This window comes from Hemitrygon akajei, chromosome 4 (assembly GCF_048418815.1).
Source record: "Hemitrygon akajei chromosome 4, sHemAka1.3, whole genome shotgun sequence".
NCBI classification, from domain to species: domain Eukaryota; kingdom Metazoa; phylum Chordata; class Chondrichthyes; order Myliobatiformes; family Dasyatidae; genus Hemitrygon; species Hemitrygon akajei.
The window spans coordinates 167,498,362-167,518,657 of record NC_133127.1 but is presented as its reverse complement, the minus strand read 5'-3'; the positions used below and the strand labels follow the sequence as shown (position 1 = coordinate 167,518,657).

The following is a 20,296-nucleotide window of genomic DNA, read 5'->3' as shown; positions in this document are numbered from 1 at the left end:
AGGGTTAGATTGATCATAGTGTAGGTTGCCAAAGGGCCTATACTGTGCTGTAAAATTTTTAATATTCTGAAAAGAACTACCTAACCTAATTGCATCGTCTAGGATTAGATCTGTGGCCATTCAGGTAGTAGCTCAGAGTATTTTTTATATGTACTCGGGGTTTTTCCCTCTACCACCTTCTTAAGCAGGACATTATAGACCCCTACCATGGGTTGCCAGAGTGAAGGAGGGAAGGAATCCTCATTCGCCTACCAATCCTTCATCCATTTAATCTATTCCCTGAGTTCTTGGTTAAGGTCATTTTCTGGTTACTGTATCCAGGCCCCTTAAACTTTATACTATTTTCCTTCTCTATTGTTTCCAAAGACGGCAGCTTTCACATATCCAGCGTAAAAATCTGCTGAAGGAACTCAGCAAGTCGAGCAGCTTTTGTCTCCACAGATGCTGCTGAGCCCCTCCAGTAGATTGATTATTGACCCAGATTCCAGTATCTATAATCTCGTGTGTCCTTGGCTTATCAAATATTTATTCTGTTACGAATGTGGAGCAACTCTGAGGGGCCGAAGGGTGCAAAGTCACCCCCTCCTTTTTGAGAATCGCAAGATCGCTATTATTTCGGGTCTGATACCCAGGAAATGAGAGAGATACACAGCATGTCAGTAATGGGAGAGACACAGGATAACAGCAAAGGCAGTTGTTATAGACACCGCAGAATACACAAGGTTTGGAATGTCTCCTGACCTAAGCAGAACGGAACCACTGATTACTGCTATTGTCTCTTGGAGAAGGAATTGTGTATTGAGTACTGTACTATTCATTGAAACCCCTCAGGGGACAACCAGAGTGGTCTGGTTGAGGGATTGCATCATCCCAACCTGATTGACATCTGAGACCCAGTGAGTGAGGATAAAAGACGGGTCTGGGGAACACCCCTTAGACACACCAGGAGAAACACTAGAAATCCAGTGACAGTGTTTTATAGTGAAGCCGGTGAGAGCTCGTGTGTGTCCTCCCTTGCCTGGGTGGCGGGCTTATCACGGAAGAACGGTTTAGCTAAAGGAGAGGTCACACTTGAACGGCCACAACAACGAGACACCGACGGATCAAAATCATAAAGGAAGGTTGGCAAAACACTTAGCGGTAACTGTTCCCATTCTTCTATCTCTCTCTGTCTCTCCAACAATTGCAACACAGCGACAAACAAACGACGGCAGCCTGTGTGAACTGAAGCGAACTTTATATTTCCATCGGACAATTCATTATCCCCTAGACAACGATAGAGCTTATTTCTTATTGATTATTATTATACCCGCACTTTTAGGTTTAGTATTGATGACGTATATTATCTGTATATTTGCATAGATATTATTTTTGTGTATTTTTGCTAATAAATACTGTTAAAAATAGTATCACCAGACTCCAACGGACGTCTCTATCTTTGCTGGTAAGTAACCCAGTTACGGGGTTCGTAACACTTCATAGCTACAATTTTATAGTAAGCAACATTCTTGTAAATTCCTTTTCATGTTGTTCAGTGTAGTCAAATCTTTGATAATCTTTATCAGAATGATAAGGTAGCATTCAACCTTTGATCTAATTGGTGTATAAAGTTTTAGCATAATTTCCCTGCTCGTGCATTCTATGCTTCAGTCAATAAAAGAAAGCTTTCCATATGTCTTTATGTTCGCACTTACTGATATGTTAGCAAGGTCTTGGTAGTCAATCCAAAATAAAAGAATTTTCATAAGAATTTAATGAACTAATCATGCCGTAGCATCAACAAAATAGAGGAGATCATAGCTTGTGCTTGAGTTTTGTCCTTTACCTTTGATTGTGGAAGATTGTATGTTCATACACTTTTTTTTGTATCTTTGGTTTATATTTTATACAGTCCATAGTGAAGGCCCTTAAACTAAGTAGTTGTATATGTCTGAACCTTAAAGATAGTTTTACATGCCCTCTTTTCATTAATTCACAGTTGATGGACTTTGTACTGTTGCTAGTACTGTTGGAAGAGAGCTTGCTCCACACGTAAAGAAGCATGGAAGTAAACTTATTCCAGAATCTGTTAAAAAAGATAATGGTTCAAAAGCCAAGCTAGATGGAGCCCTTATGGTGGCAGCAAGTGGAGTTCAAGGTACAGTTCATATTTTGCATTTTTATTACCTTATTTGATATCCTTGTTGTTTTCCTTGTTTTCTGTCATACAGAATAACTGTTAAATTAAAACAATTCATGTTCAATAAACTTGGTGCAGGAAGAGCATTATTTAGAAGAGTAAACTTAATTATTTTTAAAAAAAGCAAAGTATTGGGTCTACGAAGGGTCCTCTACTGCCAACCCTTCCAAATGATTAATGTAAGTTATTTGCTCATATCCTTTTTGGGTGTACATACAATTCCATGGTTAACAATACAATAAAACTCCAATAGGTCACACCCTTGGGACTTCGGTAGAGCTGAACTAGTAGATTATTAGACACTACTGCAGTTAATATCACAATACACTTTTAATACATTTAAAATGTTTTCGGTCTCTAGGGTAGTAATCTCAGGATTGCTGCCTGTGCCATGTGCTGGTGAGTGCAAGAATAGTATGATCAGGCGTATTAATGTGTGGCTGAGAGACTGGTGTAGGGGCAGGGCTTCAGATTCCTGGATCATTGGGGCCTCTCCTGGGGAGGTATGACCTGTACAAAACGGACGGGTTACACCTGAACCCAAAGGGATCCAATATCTTGGCAGGCTCATTTAATAAAGCTGTTAGGGAGAGTTTAAACTAATTTGGCAGGGGGATGGGAACCAGAGTGATAGGGCTGAGGAAGGGGAAAACAGAAATAAATCAAAGATAGCATGCAACAGAGATTATAGAAAGAACAGGCAAGAGATGAGGCTTAATCAAAGCCAGTGGCATGAGTTACAGGGCAATAGAGGTGAGGTGCAGTTAAAACAGAAAGCAACAAATACTGGACTGAGAGTGTTGTATTTGAATGCACGCAGCATAAGGTATAAAATAGACAATTTGAAATTTAGCTACAGATTGGCAAATATGACGTTGTGGCCATCTCTGAAACTTAGCTAAAGGATGGCTGCCATTGGGAGCTGAACATCCAAGGATATACGGTTTATCGGAAAGATAGGTTAGTAGGCAGAGGAGGTGGTGTGGCTCTGTGTATAAAAAATAATATTAAATCATTAGAAAGAGAATACATAGGATTAGAAGGTGTAGAGTCTCTATGGGTTGAGTTAAGAAATGGCAAGATTAAAAGGACCCCAATGACAGTTGTATACAGGCCTCCACACAGCAGCCGGGATGTGGATTACAAATTACAGCAGGAGGAAGAAAAGGCATGTCAGAAAGGCAATGTCATGATAATCATTGAGGATTTTAACATGAAAGTGGATTGGTAAAACTAGGTCAGTACTGGACCTCAAGAGAGAATTTGTAGAATGTCTAAGGGATGGCTTTTTAGAACAGCTTGTTGTTGAGCCCATTAGGGATCAGCTATGCTGGATTGGGTGTTGTGGAAGGTTCTGGAGGTGATAAGAGAGCTTAAGGTGAAGGAACCCTTAGGGAACAGTGATCACAATTTGATTGAGTTCACATTGAAATTTGAGAGGGAAAAAATTAAATCCAATGTGTTGGTATTTCAATGGAAATTACAATGGTATGGGAGGGGAACTGGTCGAAGTTGACTGGAAAGGGCCATTTGCAGGAAAGATGGCAGAGCACCAATGGCTGGAGTTTCTGAGAAAAATGAGTGAAGTGGAAGATAGATATGTTCCAAATCAGAAGAAATTTTCAAAGGGAAGACGGACACTACTGTGGCTGACACGTGAAGTCAGAGCCAAAGTATAAGCAAAAGAGAGGGCAGACAAGGAAGCCAAAGCTAGTGGGAGGATAGAGGATTGGGAAGCTTTTAAAAACTTGCAGAAGGAAACAGAAGGTCACTTGGAAGGAAAAGATGAATTATGAGAGGAAGCTGGCCACTAATATCAAAGAAGATTCTAAAGGCTATTTTAAATATATAAAGGGTAAAAGACAGTCGAGGGTAGATATAGGACCAATATAAAATGACGCTGGAGATATTGTAATGAGAGATGCAGGCATGGCAGAGGAACTGAATGTGTATTTTACATCAGTCTTCACTGTGGAAGACGTCTGCAGTGTACCGGACCTAAAAGAGTGTCAGAGAAGTGAAGTTAGTGCAGTGACGATTACAATTGAGAAGGTGCCCAGGAAGCTTAATGGTCTGAGGTTGGATAAATCTTCCTGGATCTGTTGGAATGCACCCTCGGGTTCTGAAGGAAGTAGCTAGAGAGATTGCAGAGACATTAACAATGATCTTTCAAGAATTGATAGATTCTGGCATTGTACCGGATGACTGGAAAATTGCAAACATTACATCCGCTATTTAAGAAGGGTGGGAGGCAGGAGAAAAGGAAACTATAGACCTGTTAGCCTGACAACAGTTGTTGGAATCGATTGTTAGGGATGAGGTTATGGAGTACCTGGAGGCACATGACAAGATAGGCCAAAGCCATCATGGTTTCCTGAAAAGAAAATCCTGCCTAACAAACCTACTGCAATTCTTTGATGAAATTACAAGCAGGGTAGACAAAGGAGATGCAAATGTGGTGTACTTGGATTTTCAGAAGGCCTTTGACAAGATGCCACCCATGAGGCTGCTTAGCAAGATAAGAGCCCGTGGAATTACAGGGAAGTTTCTAGCATGGGTGGAGCATTGGCTGATCGGCAGAAAACAGAGTGGGAATAAAGGGATCCTATTCTGGCTGGCTGCTAGTAACAGGTGGAGTTCCACAATGGTCGGTGTTGGGACCGCTGCTTTTTACGATGTATGTCAATGATTTGGACTACAGTATTAATGATCACATCGTTCACTAACAACAACACCCATTGTTGATGTAACACCTATTCAGTAAACTGATAAAAGACTAATGTAGGGTGACATGGTAACGTAATGGTTAGCAGAACGGTTTACAGTGCAGGTGACCCAGATTCAATTCCAGCTGCTGCCTGTAAGGAGTTAGTATGTTCTCCCTATGACTGCGAGGGTTTCCTCTAGCTGTTATGGTGTCCTCCCACAGTCCAAAGATGTACAGGTTAATTGGTCTTTGTAAGTTGTCCTGTGATTCAGCTCTGAGTAAACTGGGAGATTGCTGGGCTGCGTGGTTCAAGGGCCTGGTCCGCACTCTATCTCAAAATTAATAAATAACTAACAGCTGCTGTGAATTCTGTTCTTGATTTCTTGCACAGGATTTGCAACTGTCTGGAATGGTTTAGAATGCGCAGCCAAATGCTTAGCCAAAAGTGTTGCAGCAGAAACTGTTCACACGGTGAAACACAAGTAAGTTTCTTTTATTATTTGTGGTGGTGGTGTGGAGTGGAATTAAATAAAAATTCAGTTTTTACAAGTTGTTTGTGTTTTGTTGACATCTGCTATTTTATGTTTTCAGAGACAGAAGCTCATTTGAAACAGCTTAAATTTTATTGATTAAATTAGCTTTTGGACATGATATCGTGATCATTATAAATCATTTTGGTCTTTTCTATAATACATCTTGCTGCTGTAGATTAATTTTCTACAAAATGGATGTAGAAATATTGCTGACTATATTTTCCACAGAATCCTATTGATAATCAGTAACTTGCTTTCTGCTGTTCCTGCGAATTGTGGAAATTCAATCCTTGCATACTTAGTGAGCTAGTTATTTTGACTAGCTCATTAAGTGAATTCCCATTTTTAAATTTTCCTAACTCCTGCCAGCTTTTGCTCTGTGGTCCTATTCCCAAAAATATGGAGAAGGTTAATAAAATGCCTTTTAGTTTTAAACAGTTTTTTTTACCCAGGGTTGATGAATAAATGACCAGAGGGTACAGGTTTAAGGTGAGAGGAGAGAGATATAACATGAATGAGAGATTTAGAAGGGACGATTTTTTTCATCCAGAGGGTGGTCCTTGTATGTAATGAGCTGCCTGACAATGTGGTTGAGGCATGTACCTTAACAGCATTTATAAGGTACTTTAACAGAAACATGGATTAGAATGGTTTAGAGGTGTATAAGCCAAATGTGGGTAAATAAGACCAGCTTATTTGGTTGGCATACTCCTGTTGGGTCAAAGGGCTTTTTTTTTTGTGGCATATGATTCTTAACTATTGTAAAGTTCTGCCTATGAACTGTTTACATTTTAGATTTAGTTACTACTAACTAATTTCACATATGGAAATAAGTGTACAGATATTTCCTCAAATGGCTTGCCCTAACTTGTACACTGCTCAAAGATAGAGGATCTCCAATTTTGAACCCTGTGCTCAGTTAATTGACCTTAATCTGTGTAGATCAGGGGTACTATTTTCCTAAACACAGGAGATTCTGCAGATGCTGGAAATCCAGAGAAAACATGCACAGAATGCTGGAGGAACTCCATAGGTCTGGCTGCATCTATGCAGAGGAATGAAAACAGTTGATGTTTCGGGCTGAGACCCTTTTTCAGACCTTGTCCCGATGAAGGGTCTTGGCCCAAAACATTGTTTATTCCTCTCCATGGATATTGGCTGAACTGCTGAATTCTTCCAGCATTTTGTGTTACGTTACTATTTTCCCATCATGTTTCATTTCAAATGACTGAAGGTGAATGGAGCTTTTAATTTTAAAAAAAGTCATTGATCTCGCTCCTTAAAATTACCCATGGTTCCATTCCCCCTTAACAACTTGGTTTTCCAGCTACACCTAGGCAGTTAAATCCCTGGAACTGTTACTGCCTTTTAATTTGCAAAACTTGATATGCATCTGCTTTCCTCAAAGCCCAACAAGTTCACTTTTCAAAAAAAGCATTGCCTTGAACCCTGCTCACAGTTAGCAATGTCTGTAGTAATTTAGCACTGCTGTTCAAGCCTGCTGTGCTTTGTGCTGTTTGCCTCATTTTTGTCAATGATCTTTCTATAGTGTAGCCATAATCTTTCACCATTAGAAAATATTTATTAGCTTGGGTAAATAAAACTGCCTCCCTTTCCCCAACCCACCCACAAATTTTACCCATGCTTATTTGAGATAGTTAAGCCAAACTCTGGTGATTAGTATGACTTTACAAAGTGTTATCCTTTATCTGGGGCTATAATATCACAAAGAAAACTTCTTGCTCACTTTTCACTGATTGTTAAAGGGAAGATAAATTTCTAGATTTGAAGTCACTATGTACCATCCACTTTTATGAACTTGTGTAGATTTCTGGATTACATTATAGGTTTCCTGAAAAATGGGGGTAAAAATGGTCTCGTGTGTACTTTGGCACATTTAAACTAGCTATTATCTTTGGCCACAAACTCTTGTACTTATTCCATGTGGGTTGAACAGCTAGCTTAGCAAGTGGTCTGTTAGAGTGATCCATTAAGTATCTAGATGAGAAAAGACAATAGACAATAGGTGCAGAAGTAGACCATTCGGCCCTTCGAGCCTGCACCGCCATTCTGAGATCATGGCTGATTATCTACTATCAATACCCGGTTCCTGCCTTGTCCCCATATCCCTTGATTCCCCTATCCATAAGATACCTATCAGGACAAAAGCAAAAAAAAAAATCAATCCTTGGTAATGGAAGCAAAAGTAGGGGTTTGGTAATAATACTGCTGAAAATGCAAGTAGACTTGTTCACATTTGCAGCTGTCTGCCTTTTCTGGCTCTTCTGCTTTAAATGATTATTGATGATCCATTCTAATAAAGGTACGGTGCTGCTGCTGGGAATGTTACAGACAACGCTGTTAACTCTGCCATCAATGTTGGTGTGACAGCTTTTAATATTGATCATCTGGGCATCAAAGCGATAGCACGACGCACTGCCAAGGAAACTGGAAATGCTATTCTCAAAGACTACAAATTGCAAGAGAAACAAGACAAACCAGTAAAAAAAGATTGATTTCACCTTTGAATAATTTGAATTTAGCTGATAAAATTAAATTTTAACATGCAATTTAACCAATGCTAATGAACAGTACTGTTTTGCAGAGTTATATTTTCAAATCACATGTAGGTTGATCTCGAAAGCTGAAGATCCTAAGGCACTTTGAAACAATGGCACTGAGTAACTCTCTTTTGATTGTCACATTGGCTTTATGATATGTTTATAAAGCATGAAAACTCTGGCTTTTTTCCCCTCGATAACAACCTATCCCTATGAAGAATCTCTTTTAGATTTCTCATCTATGTTGAACTGAAGTGGGTGTGAATCAAAACATGTTATGATGCATATAGAAGTTTGGATTTGTTCATTTAGATGTGATTTTTTTTGACATGGCCTGGGGAGTTTGGGAAAATAGACGAAAGTGATTACAGTATTTAAAGTCTTTTCCTTGCATTTGCACCTAAAATGTATGCATCCATGCTGCTACATTGATTTAGGCTTTTGTATGCAAAATGACTGTGATTGAATGAAGGAGATAATGGATGTGCATTTTGTATAGAAGAATATTTAAGAGTGAGAATAAACCCAATTAGCAGCATTGGTATTTTGATATTGTCTTGAGTATGTTTAAAGCTTAACTCAGTTGTGATAAAGCAAATAATTGTAGAAATTTTTTTTGCACTGTTAGCAACATTAATTTTGCCCATCAGCAGGTCATATGAGTGACCAAAACATTACCAACACTGAGGAAAAAGAAGGTTGCTATTTTCAAGTTAGTCTAGTTGAGTGGCTTCAAATACTAATCCTTAATGGAAGAAGTGGATTGTTTTTATTTGTAATTATTTCTTTAAATTGCAAGAAAATATATAATTAGTAATCTGTAAAATGATATGTAAAAATCTGTGAGAACGATAACATAGAATGGTGAAAATTGAACAGGTGTTGCTGCTTCCATCTTAAAGATGCTGATAAACAACTGTAACTATTGCTTCTGTAGAATAACATTTCACCTGTATCTTGTGCTTTAAGCTCTCAACAACCTTATTCACAAAGTGCCTTTGCTTGAGCCATCCTACACCATGTCGTTATATTTGTATGATTGTTTATTTAAATAGTACTAATTGATTTGAATAAAGTTACTCTATTTACATAACAAATGATCCCCAAACCTGCTTACTTTTGGTGCTCTTATAGTAAAATGCAGAAAACATGACCAAACGAAGGGTCTCAGCCTGAAACGTCGACAGCGCTTCTCCCTATAGATGCTGCCTGGCCTGCTGTGTTCCACCAGCATTTTGTGTGTGTTGTTGTTTTAATTTCCAGCATCTGCAGATTTCCTCGTGTTTGCACCAAAATCTTTAGCTAGTTTTACTAATGTCTTAAGAAGACAGTGATGCAACCAGTTAGAATGCTCTTCACGGTACATATGTAAAAAATTTTTGAGTCTTTAGTAACATACAAGTCCTTAACTACTTATAGCATAATGAATATTTGTCTCTGACTAACCCACTAATGGCAACAAATAATGGGCTTTCTGAAACCAAGTCTCCCACAGCTGTACAAATCATCACAACAATATTGAATTCCACAGCCCTCCAGTACCTTCTTTTCAACTGATGACAGCTTCAGCAATCTGGTGTTGCAGAACACTGCATTTCTGTTTGAAGAGGCTCTAGATTGAAAATACGTAATGGAAGGTGCATGTTGTCCCCTTGGGCAACATCAGTGGTCACAGTAGCCAAGAAAAATGGGTCTGTCAGGATCTGTGATGATTTCAAAGTCACCATCAACACCCTTTGCCCAGGATAGAGCATATCTTACTTTCAGCAACACTTCAGCAAAATGGACTTAGCTGACACCTACCTACAGAAGGAGATGAAAGAAGAGACCAATGTTTTTCTCACCATAAACACTCAAAAAGTTTTTTTACGCTATAAGTCTTATTTTTGGAGTAGCATCTACATCTGCACTGTGGCAGGACGTTGTGGAGCAAGTGTTGTCCAGGAACTCAAGATGGCATTGTTACCAGTGAGGATGTCAAAGAACAACTCCAAAATCTCAAAACCATGATAAAAAGATTAGAAGATTATGGGTTTAGAGTACAACGCAACAAGTGTGAATTCTTTAAACCAAGCATCACTTTCTGTGGTCACACCATCGACGCATAAGAATTACACAAGTGTGATGAGAAAATAAGCAGTGGTGGATGCTCCAAGGCCAAAGGACATGTCACAGTTGCGGTCCATTTTAGGATTTATCAAATACTATAACAGGTTCCTGCCAAACCTGGCTAGAGTGCTCCACCCCTTATTACACAGATTGGAAAGAAACGGCAATGGACAAAGCAGTGTGAAATGGCTTTCAAAAAGGTAAAGGATATGGTGACATCAGACACTACTCACTCACTATGATCCATTGTTCAGTGAAGCTTGCTATGCTCTGTTTTGGATGCCAGCAGGTCCAGAAGGTGTTTAGAGCTGTCAAAACCACTTCCTGCAATCCCATAGTCGCATAATCAGAACTTGTGATATCCACCACCTGCTCCCATGGCCTCACGTGACCCTGATCAGGAAGACTAAGCAGATGCTACACTTTGCCCAAGAGTGATCTGCAGGCTAGCAGAGGGAAGGAGCGCCTTACACCTCCTTCAGTAGATACGCATCTCTACCCCGCCAACCAGGATGTCTATATAGGAGTTGTGGTATATAATAAGTTATATATGTTTATAGTTGAGATGTATATTGAGTTAAATTTTATAGCTAAACGGAATAGTGTGCATTTTATATTTTAGTAATATTTGAATATTGTTGATACATTGTTCGATTGAGTACTGTTTGTTGTTTGCATTGGTTATATGTGAATGGTTCACGTCATCATGTTATTTGCACATGCCTCATTTAAAGTAAAAACAAAACTAAGACACATTCTCCTGGGCTTCTGTTTTATGTTTCGGAGTCATAAAGCATCGGTTCACATTACTGGAAGTATAACGTGAGCAGGAGTTGAAATCTGGGAGCTGGTTGACTATTAACAATTAAAGTTAAACATCAACCTGGAAAATGATGGCCTACTGAGTAGAATGAAGTTCCAGAACACCAAAGCTCACCTCACCCCAGAGATTGGATCTGCTTCAGAATTTTGTGCAGCTGATATCAAACAAGGCGTCACAGCAAATCTCAGGAACAGTCTGTACCATTGTGTCTCACATGTGGGAAGTAACAGTGTCTGTTGCAGCCATCTGCTTTCTGCCCAGACCAATGGGACTTGAAGCTTGAATTTGGAATCTTCAGTTTTAAAGATTTTACTAACAATCTGAATAATCCCATTTATTAACCTCGTAAGAATGCTTACTTAAATCTGGCAAGGTGATGACTTAGACTTCAACTTGCATTATCAAGTGAGTATGAAATCAGTTTAAAGTCCCTTCAGTAGTTTTATTTAAACTTGAATAAACTTTATTGCACCATTTAAATTGCAGCACAGACTCAAAATTTAGTAACATTTCATGTGAACAATTAAATGTAAAATAAATGGCTTTGAAAATTCACTTGTATCAAAAGTGAACTATTCCAAATAAACCAGCTTAATATGACAATCTTGTCTTTTGTAACTTGATGTTGTCAAAAATGTTAATGCTTTATTAACGTGCAACCAGGTTTCACTGCTGCTATTCGTTCCAGTCTTGATTGAACCTGCAAATACAAAGAAAACTTGTTACACTTTATGAAGTTTATGCAATAGTGAATCAATTATAAAATCAGGTGGTGGTGGTGATCTGAGCCTTCTACCTCGGCTTCATTTTCTTGCCCTCCCCATTTCCCTCAATTCCTTTTAGAATCCAGAAATCAATCAGTATGATTTGAATGAGCTCCACAGCAGTAGAGATTCACAAAGTAGAGAATTCCAAAGGCTCTACACCATTGATAGATGAATGCTTGCACATTTCAGTCCTATGTGGCCCAGCCCTAGTTCTAAGATTAGCCAAACGAATCAGTTAGAATTTTGTACATTTCAGTGAGATTACTAATTATAAACTGGAAAACACAGATTAAACAGAATCAATGAAAAGAGAAGCAGTTAATATTTCAGGTGGTACAAAAGGTAAAATATATAATATAGTCACACACACATCTTTAGAAAAGGTCTGTTCAAGAGACTGATAACAGTGGGATAAAAGCTGTCCTTGAACTTGGTGGTATGTGTTCTCGTGCTTGTGTATCTTCTGGGGGGAGGGGGTAATTGATTATGTTGCTTGCTTTTCTGAGGCAGCAGTAAGTGAAACAGAATGTGCAGGGGAGGCTGGAAAGGGAATGCGTGTAATGGGGTGACATAATACAGCCATTAATTGGACAGTTAAGTTTCTTTGTGTAAAGTGTTTTCAATATGTGAAGTGAGGGTATGTTGTGCAGTCTGTTTTATTAGGATAAGCCCCAGGTCTTCAACCAAAAACATTAGCAGATTTTCATTCCACAGTTGCTGCTTGAATAGTTCCAATTTTTTTTTTGTTTTATTCCTGAATTTTCTGGAGCTTATAAGAATGAACATAGAACAGTACAGCACATTACAGGCCCTTCGGCCCACAATGTTGTGCCAACCTTCAAACCCTGCCTCCCATATAACCCCCCACCTTAAATTCCTCCATATACCTGTCTAGTAGTCTCTTAAACTTCACTAGTGTATCTGCCTCCACCACTGATTCAGGCAGTGCATTCCACGCACCAACCACTCTCTGAGTAAAAAACCTTCCTCTAATATCCCCCTTGAACTTCCCTCCACTTACCTTAAAGCCATGTCCTCTTGTACTGAGCAGTGGTGCCCTGGGGAAGAGGTGCTGGCTGTCCACTCTGTCTATTCCTCTTAATATCTTGTACACCTCTATCATGTCCCCTCTCATCCTCCTTCTCTCCAAAGAGTAAAGCCCTAGCTCCCTTAATCTCTGATCATAATCCATACTCTCTAAACCAGGCAGCATCCTGGTAAATCTCCTCTGTACCCTTTCCAATGCTTCTACATCCTTCCTATAGTGAGGCGACCAGAACTGGACACAGTACTCCAAGTGCGGCCTAACTAGAGTTTTACAGAGCTGCATTATTACATCGCGCCTCTTAAACTCTATCCCTCGACTTATAAAAGCTAACACCCCATAAGCTTTCTTAACTACCCTATCTACCTGTGAGGCAACTTTTAGGGATCTGTGGAAATGTACCCCCAGATCCCTCTGATCCTCCACACTACCAAGTATCCTGCCATTTACTTTGTACTCTGCCTTGGAGTTTGTCCTTCCAAAGTGTACCACCTCACACTTCTCCAGGTTGAACTCTATCTGCCATTTCTCAGCCCACTTCTGCATCCTATCAATGTCTCTCTGCAATTTTCAACAATCCTCTACACAATCTACAACACCACCAACCTTTGTGTCGTCTGCAAACTTGCCAACCCACCCTTCTACCCCCACATCCAGGTCGTTAATAAAAATCACAAAAAGTAGAGGTCCCAGAACAGATCCTTGTGGGACACCACTAGTCACAACCCTCCAATCTGAATGTACTCCCTCCACCACAACTCTCTGCCTTCTGCAGGCAAGCCAATTCTGAATCCACCTGGCCAAACTTCCCTGGATCCCATGCCTTCTGACTTTCTGAATAAGCCTACCATGTGGAACCTTGTCAAATGCCTTACTAAAATCCATATAGATCACATCCACTGCACTACCCTCATCTATATGCCTGGTCACCTCCTCAAAGAACTCTATCAGGCTTGTTAGGCACGATCTGCCCTTCACAAAGCCATGCTGACCGTCCCTGATCAGACCATGGTTCTCTAAATGCCCTTAGATCCTATCTCTAAGAATCTTTTCCAACAGCTTTCCCACCACAGACGAAAGGCTCACTGTTCTATAATTACCTGGATTATCCCTACTACCTTTTTTGAACAAGGGGACAACATTTGCCTCCCTCCAATCCTCAGGTACCATTCCCGTGGACAACAAGGACATAAAGATCCTAGCCAGAGGTTCAGCAATCTCTTCCCTCGCTTCATGGAGCAGCCCGGGGAATACTCCATCAGGCTCCGGGGACTTATCCGCCCTAATGTATTTTAACAACTCCAACACCTCCTCTCCCTCAATATCAACATGCTCCAGAACATCAACCTCACTCACATTGTCCTCACCATCATCAAGTTCCCTCTCATTGGAGAATACCGAAGAGAAGTATTCATTGAGGACCTCGCTCACTTCCACAGCCTCCAGGCACATCTTCCCACTTTTATCTCTAATCGGTCCTACCTTCACTCCTGTCATCCTTTTGTTCTTCACATAATTGAAGAATGCCTTGGGGTTTTCCTTTACCCTACTCACCAAGGCCTTCTCATGCCCCCTTCTTGCTCTTCTCAGCCCCTTCTTAAGCTCCTTTCTTGCTACCTTATATTCCTCAATGGACCCATCTGATCCTTGCTTCCTAAACCTCATGTATGCTGCCTTCTTCCACCTGACTAGATTGTCCACTTCATTTGTCACCCATGGTTCCTTCACCCTACCATTCTTTATCTTCCTCACCGGGACAAATTTATCCCTAACATCCTGCAAGAGATCCTTAAACATCGACCACATGTCCATAGTACATTTCCCTGCAAAAACATCATCCCAATTCACACCCTCAAGTTCCAGCCTTATAGGCTCATAATTTGCCCTTCCCCAATTAAAAATTTTCCTGTCCTCTCTGATTCTATCCTTTTCCATGATAATGCTAAAGGTCAGGGAGTGGTGATCACTGTCCCCCAGATGCTCACCCACTGGCAGATCTGTGACCTGACCCGGTTTGTAACCTAATACTAGATCTAGTATGGCATTCCCCCTAGTCGGCCTGTCAACATACTGTGACAGGAATCCATCCTGGACACACTTAACAAACTCTTCCCCATCTAAACCCTTGGAACTAATCAAGTGCCAATCAATATTAGGGAAGTTAAAGTCACCCATGATAACAACCCTGTTATTTTTGCACCTTTCCAAAATCTGCCTTCCAACTTGCTCCTCGGTATCTCTGCTGCTACCAGGGGGCCTATAGAATACCCCCAGTAGAGTAACTGCTCCCTTCCTGTTACTGACTTCCACCCATACTGACTCAAAAGAGGATCCTGCTACATTACCCACCCTTTCTGCAGCTGTAATAGTATCCCTGACCAGTAATGCCACCCCTTCTCCCCTTTCCCCCCCTCTCTATCCCTTTTAAAGCACTGAAATCCAGGAATATTGAGAATCCATTCCTGCCCTGGTGCCAGCCAAGACTCTGTAATGGCTGTTACATCATAATTCCTAGTATGTATCCAAGCTCTCAGTTCATCACCTTTGTTCTTGATGCTTCCTGCATTGAAGTACACACATACTTTAGCCCTTCTACCTTACTACCTTTACACCCTTTATTCTGCTTCTCTTTCCTCAAAGCCTCTCTATATGTTAGATATGGCTTTACTCCATGCACTTCTTTCACTGCTCTATTGCTCCGGGTCCCATCCCCCTTGCAAATTAGTTTAAACCCTCCCAAACCATGCTAGCAAACCTACCTGCAAGGATATTGCTCCCCCTTGAGTTCAGGTGCAACCCATCCAATCTGTACAGGTCCCACCTTCCCCAGAAGAGATCCCAATGATCCAAAAATCTAAAACCCTGCCCCCTGCACCAACTCCTCAGCCATGCATTCAACTGCCATCTCCTCCAATTCTTACCATCACTATCACGTAGCACTGTCAGCAATCCTGAGAACGCCACCCTTGAGGTCCTGTTCTTCAGCCTTCTGCCTAGTTCCCGAAACTCACACTTCAGGACCTCATCCCTCTTCCTGCCTATGTGATTGGTACCAACATGTACCATGACTTCTGGTTGCTTTCCCTCTCATACCAGGATGTCATGCACCCAGTCAGAGACACATCCCCGGACCCTGGCACCCATGAGGCAACAAACCATGCGGGTGTCCTTCTTACGTCCACAAAATCTCCTGTCTGCTCCCCTGACTATAGAGTCTCCAATGACGACCGCTCTCCTCTTCTCCGTCCCATCCTTCTGCACCACAGGGTCAGACTCAGTGCCAGAGGCCCTGCCACTGTGGCTCACACCTGGTCGGTCATCCACAACAGCATCCAGGACGGTAAACTTATTATTCAGGGGAATGGCTACAGGGGTGCTCTGCACTACCTGTCTACTCTCCTTCGCTTTCCCCCCTCGGACTATCACCCAACGACCTGCTTCTGGCAGCCTAGGTGAAAAGCATTCTTATTTCAGATTTCCAACATCTGCATTTTTTTATTTTACAGAAATTACAGGCCTAGTTTACTCTCTCAGCAACACTATTCCCTGGAAAGTCTCTTTTATACCCTTGCTTTGGCAAGCATTTCTTACGAAAGGAGACCAAAACTACACACAATAGGATAGATGTAAATGGGTGCTTGATGATCAATGCCAACCCAGGGGCTGGACCTGTTTCCATGCTGTATACAATATTCCAGATATGGCATCAGCAAGGCTCTATAGAATTGCTGTAAGACATTTGTACTCATATATTCCAAAGGCCAATGTGTTAATTGCTTCCCAACGACTTGCTGCGCCTGCAGGTTAGCTTTCTGTGACATGTACAAGGATAATTAGGTCCTCATGAATATTTCTATATCCCAATTTGTCACCATCAAAAAATGTTTTGAATAAATGTTTTGTGTACTTAGTGGATGACCTTAGACACAAGAGGTATGGCAGATGCTGGACATCTAGAGCAATACCCACAATGTGCTGGAGGAGCTCAGCAGGCCAGGCAGCACCTATGGATGGGAATAAAACAGTCGACATTTTGGGCCGAGACCATGGATGATCTCACATTTTTTATCTATCTCAATTTGTTCTAGGGCCCTTTGAAGCAATTTTATATTCTCTTCCCCCTACACCCACATTCCCACTTAGTTTTTTTAAAAATCATCAGCAAACCTAGAAATAGGATCTTTGGCCATGCACAAATCTTGAAGTAGCCTATAACTTCTCTGAGAAAGGCCCAATTATTCCAACTCTTTGTCTTCTGTTCACCTACCAATTTTCAATCCTTGCCAGTACATTATGCACAACTCTGTGTTCTAAACTTATTGATCAACCTTCTTAATCTTAATGAAAATCTAAGTACACCAGGCATGCTAGTTCTTCCTTATCTATTTTACTCGTACATCTAATCCAACAGTTTAGTCAAATATGATTTCCTTTCAAATTAATATTGACTCTACTCAATTCTACTATTTCTATGTGTATTCTATGTATATACTATTTATATAATCCTTTAAGGTTTCCAGCATGTTCACTACCATTGATGTTAGGGTAACAGGTCTGTAGTTTCCTGTTCCTTTTCCATAATTTTGTAAATGATTGGTTTACATTTATTACTGTCCAGCCTGCAGGAACAATACCAGAATCTATACAGTTTTCAAAGACAGAAAGCAATGCAGCCACTATTGCAATGGTCACGTCTTTCAAAACTCCGAGGTATAAATCACTGACTTCCAATTTCATCAGCTTAAGTACTTTTTTTGTACTTTATAACAGTTGCCTGGCTGTGGTAATGGTTTAAAATCGGGACCTAAGTACTATGAAAGTATAAAACATATGGATTAATATATGATTTCAATATATCAAATGGATTTCAATAAAACACATGGTTTAATAGTTTGGCTAAGATTAGATGAATTAATTATTTTCTGTGCTGTAGTGTTCTATGACTTCTATGACTCTATAAAACTCATATATTGGCAGCTTTTGCTTGAGTCAGGTAAATAATATTATTGAGATAAAGAGTGATCCATTCTGCAACTAACCAAGCTAAGATTCAGACACTACTCTGCAAGCAGCTTCAAATTACCTCATTGAAATTATTGCAAAGCTTTGTTAGCACAACTTTGTGTTCCACCATTTTTTTCTGGTGTGAAGCCAACTGTAAAGATTCTTCTGTAAGTTTCTCTGCAATACAAATAATCACACAATGTGAAATTGTCTCTATTATATTTACTTAAAATACTTTTTTAATATTAGCTTTTCCATTGCTCAGGGAGAGTAAAGTTCAAGGGAGATTGAGGTAAGAGCATCTTCATTGTAGAAATACAGATTTCCAATTTCTCTACTATAAATGTGAACATACTAACGCTGAATTTAAAACATTGTCTCCATTTTTCTTAATGTATTGTTAACGAGTGAAACCTACCAATAGGGATGAAAAGGATCTGCTTTCCAAGTGTCTCTTGTAACATTCGCTATCATCAGTCATTTAATAACAAATTTTCAAAGATTATCTAGAATCAAAATACATGATACAAAATACAATACTGGAGGATTGGAGGGAGGCAAATGTTGTCCCCTTGTTGAAAAAAGGTAGTAGGGATAGTCCAGGTAATTATAGACCAGTGAGCCTTACGTCTGTGGTGGGAAAGCTGTTGGAAAAGATTCTTAGAGATAGGATCTATGGGCATTTAGAGAATCATGGTCTGATCAGGGACAGTCAGCATGGCTTTGTGAAGGGCAGATCGTGCCTAACAAGCCTGATATAGTTCTTTGAGGAGGTGACCAGGCGTATAGATGAGGGTAGTGCAGTGGATGTGATCTACATGGATTTTAGTAAGGCATTTGACAAGGTTCCACACGGTAGGCTTATTCAGAAAGTCAGAAGGCATGGGATCCAGGGAAGTTTGGCCAGGTGGATTCAGAATTGGCTTGCCTGCAGAAGGCAGAGGGTTGTGGTGGAGGGAGTACATTTAGATTGGAGGGTTGTGACTAGTGGTGTCCCACAAGGATCTGTTCTGGGACCTCTACTTTTCGTGATTTTTATTAACGACCTGGATGTGGGAGTAGAAGGGTGGGTTGGCAAGTTTGCAGACGACACAAAGGTTGGTGGTGTTGTAGATTGTGTAGAGGATTGTCGAAAATTGCAGAGAGACATTGATAGGATGCAGAAGTGGGCTGAGAAGTAGCAGATGGAGTTCAACCTGGAGAAGTGTGCGGTGGTACACTTTGGAAGGACAAACTCCAAGGCAGAGTACAAAATAAATGGCAGGATACTTGGTAGTGTGGAGGAGCAGAGAGATCTGAGGGTACATATCCACAGATCCCTGAAAGTTGCCTCACATGGAGATAGGGTAGTTAAGAAAGCTTATGGGGTGTTAGCTTTCATAAGTCGAGGGATAGAGTTTAAGAGATGCGATGTAATGATGCAGCTCTATAAAACTCTAGTTAGGCCACACTTAGAGTACTGCGTCCAGTTCTGGTTGCCTCGCTACAGGAAGGATGTGGAAGCATTGGAAAGGGTACAGAGGAGATTTACCAGGATGCTGCCTGGTTTAGAGAGTATGGATTATGATCAGAGATTAAGGGAGCTAGGGCTTTACTCTTTGGAGAGAAGGAGGATGAGAGGAGACATGATAGAGGTGTACAAGATATTAAGAGGAATAGACAGAGTGGACAGCCAGCGCCTCTTCCCCAGGGCACCACTGCTCAGTACAAGAGGACATGGCTTTAAGGTAAGGGGAGAGAAGTTCAAGGGGGATATTAGAGGAAGGTTTTTCACTCAGCGAGTGGTTGGTGCATGGAATACACTGCCTGAGTCAGTGGTGGAGGCAGATACACTAGTGAAGATTAAGAGAGTACTAGACAGGTATATGGAGGAATTTAAGATGGGGGGGGGGGTTATATGGGAGGCAGGGTTTGAAGGTCAGCACAACACTGGGCCGAAGGGCCTGTAATGTGCTGTACTATTCTATGTTTCCATGTTCTATGATACACTCAGTGATTAAAATTCCATTAATAAAACCTATGATTAAACGGAAAATGCTTGGAATGAACAGTTCCAGTATTTGCTTTCGGAGTAAGACTTTCGCACTTTCTAAGAGTGCATTTTAAAAGTTAAAAAAAGGTACCTTACAAGGCGGTAAAATAATTCCACTGCCGTATCAACACTTTTTAACTGAAATTGTCGACTCAAACTTAAACCCATATTAAACTACTTCCAGCATCATTAAATCAACCATTTCAAATACATATTACTACCGATATTCGATATCATCCTCTGGTACTCTTTCGAAGACTCCTTCAATCCATCCATAATTTTCAACTCCGAATTCTGAAAATCTGAAAATCGCGCGGGGAAATCCACGCCCGCCGCAACGCGGACTTCCGGCTTCGGATCACATGACAGCACGTTGCCAAGGAGACGAATGCAACAGCATGGAGGAGGAGCGCGCTGGTTACAGCGAGGGCGACCTGGAGTGGTTGAGTAGCGAATTGGAGCAGGAGAAGGAGATGAGGTAAAGGAGGTTGTGGGAGAGGGCAGGCTGCTCCTCGCCTTCCGCACACAATATGCCA

At 40.7% G+C, this 20,296-nt stretch overlaps 2 protein-coding genes and 1 long non-coding RNA gene across 5 annotated transcripts in view; 2 read left to right on the top strand and 1 right to left on the bottom strand.

Annotated features, from left to right (window-relative positions):
- The window catches only part of sparta (spartin a), an 82,905-nt gene extending 73,832 nt beyond the window's left edge, over window positions 1-9,073 (top strand). For both annotated transcript variants that reach the window (XM_073043897.1, XM_073043896.1), the window contains 3 exons: window positions 1,979-2,137; window positions 5,278-5,368; window positions 7,743-9,073. In XM_073043897.1, coding sequence (XP_072899998.1) covers window positions 1,979-2,137; window positions 5,278-5,368; window positions 7,743-7,935 — 443 coding nt within the window. In that variant the 3' untranslated portion in view covers window positions 7,936-9,073. The remainder of the gene's footprint in view (window positions 1-1,978; window positions 2,138-5,277; window positions 5,369-7,742) is intronic.
- Window positions 9,074-11,352: 2,279 nt separating this feature from the next.
- On the bottom strand, window positions 11,353-20,287 carry LOC140726914 (uncharacterized). Its single transcript, XR_012098754.1, has 3 exons — window positions 19,982-20,287; window positions 17,808-17,905; window positions 11,353-11,612 (listed from the first exon to the last, which is right to left on the bottom strand). It is a non-coding gene; the product is annotated as an uncharacterized lncRNA (long non-coding RNA).
- Window positions 20,146-20,296, top strand: part of ccdc169 (coiled-coil domain containing 169) — a 67,163-nt gene continuing 67,012 nt past the window's right edge. For both annotated transcript variants that reach the window (XM_073043904.1, XM_073043903.1), the window contains exon 1: window positions 20,146-20,238. In XM_073043904.1, the coding sequence (XP_072900005.1) occupies window positions 20,159-20,238 (80 nt within the window). In that variant the 5' untranslated portion in view covers window positions 20,146-20,158. The remainder of the gene's footprint in view (window positions 20,239-20,296) is intronic.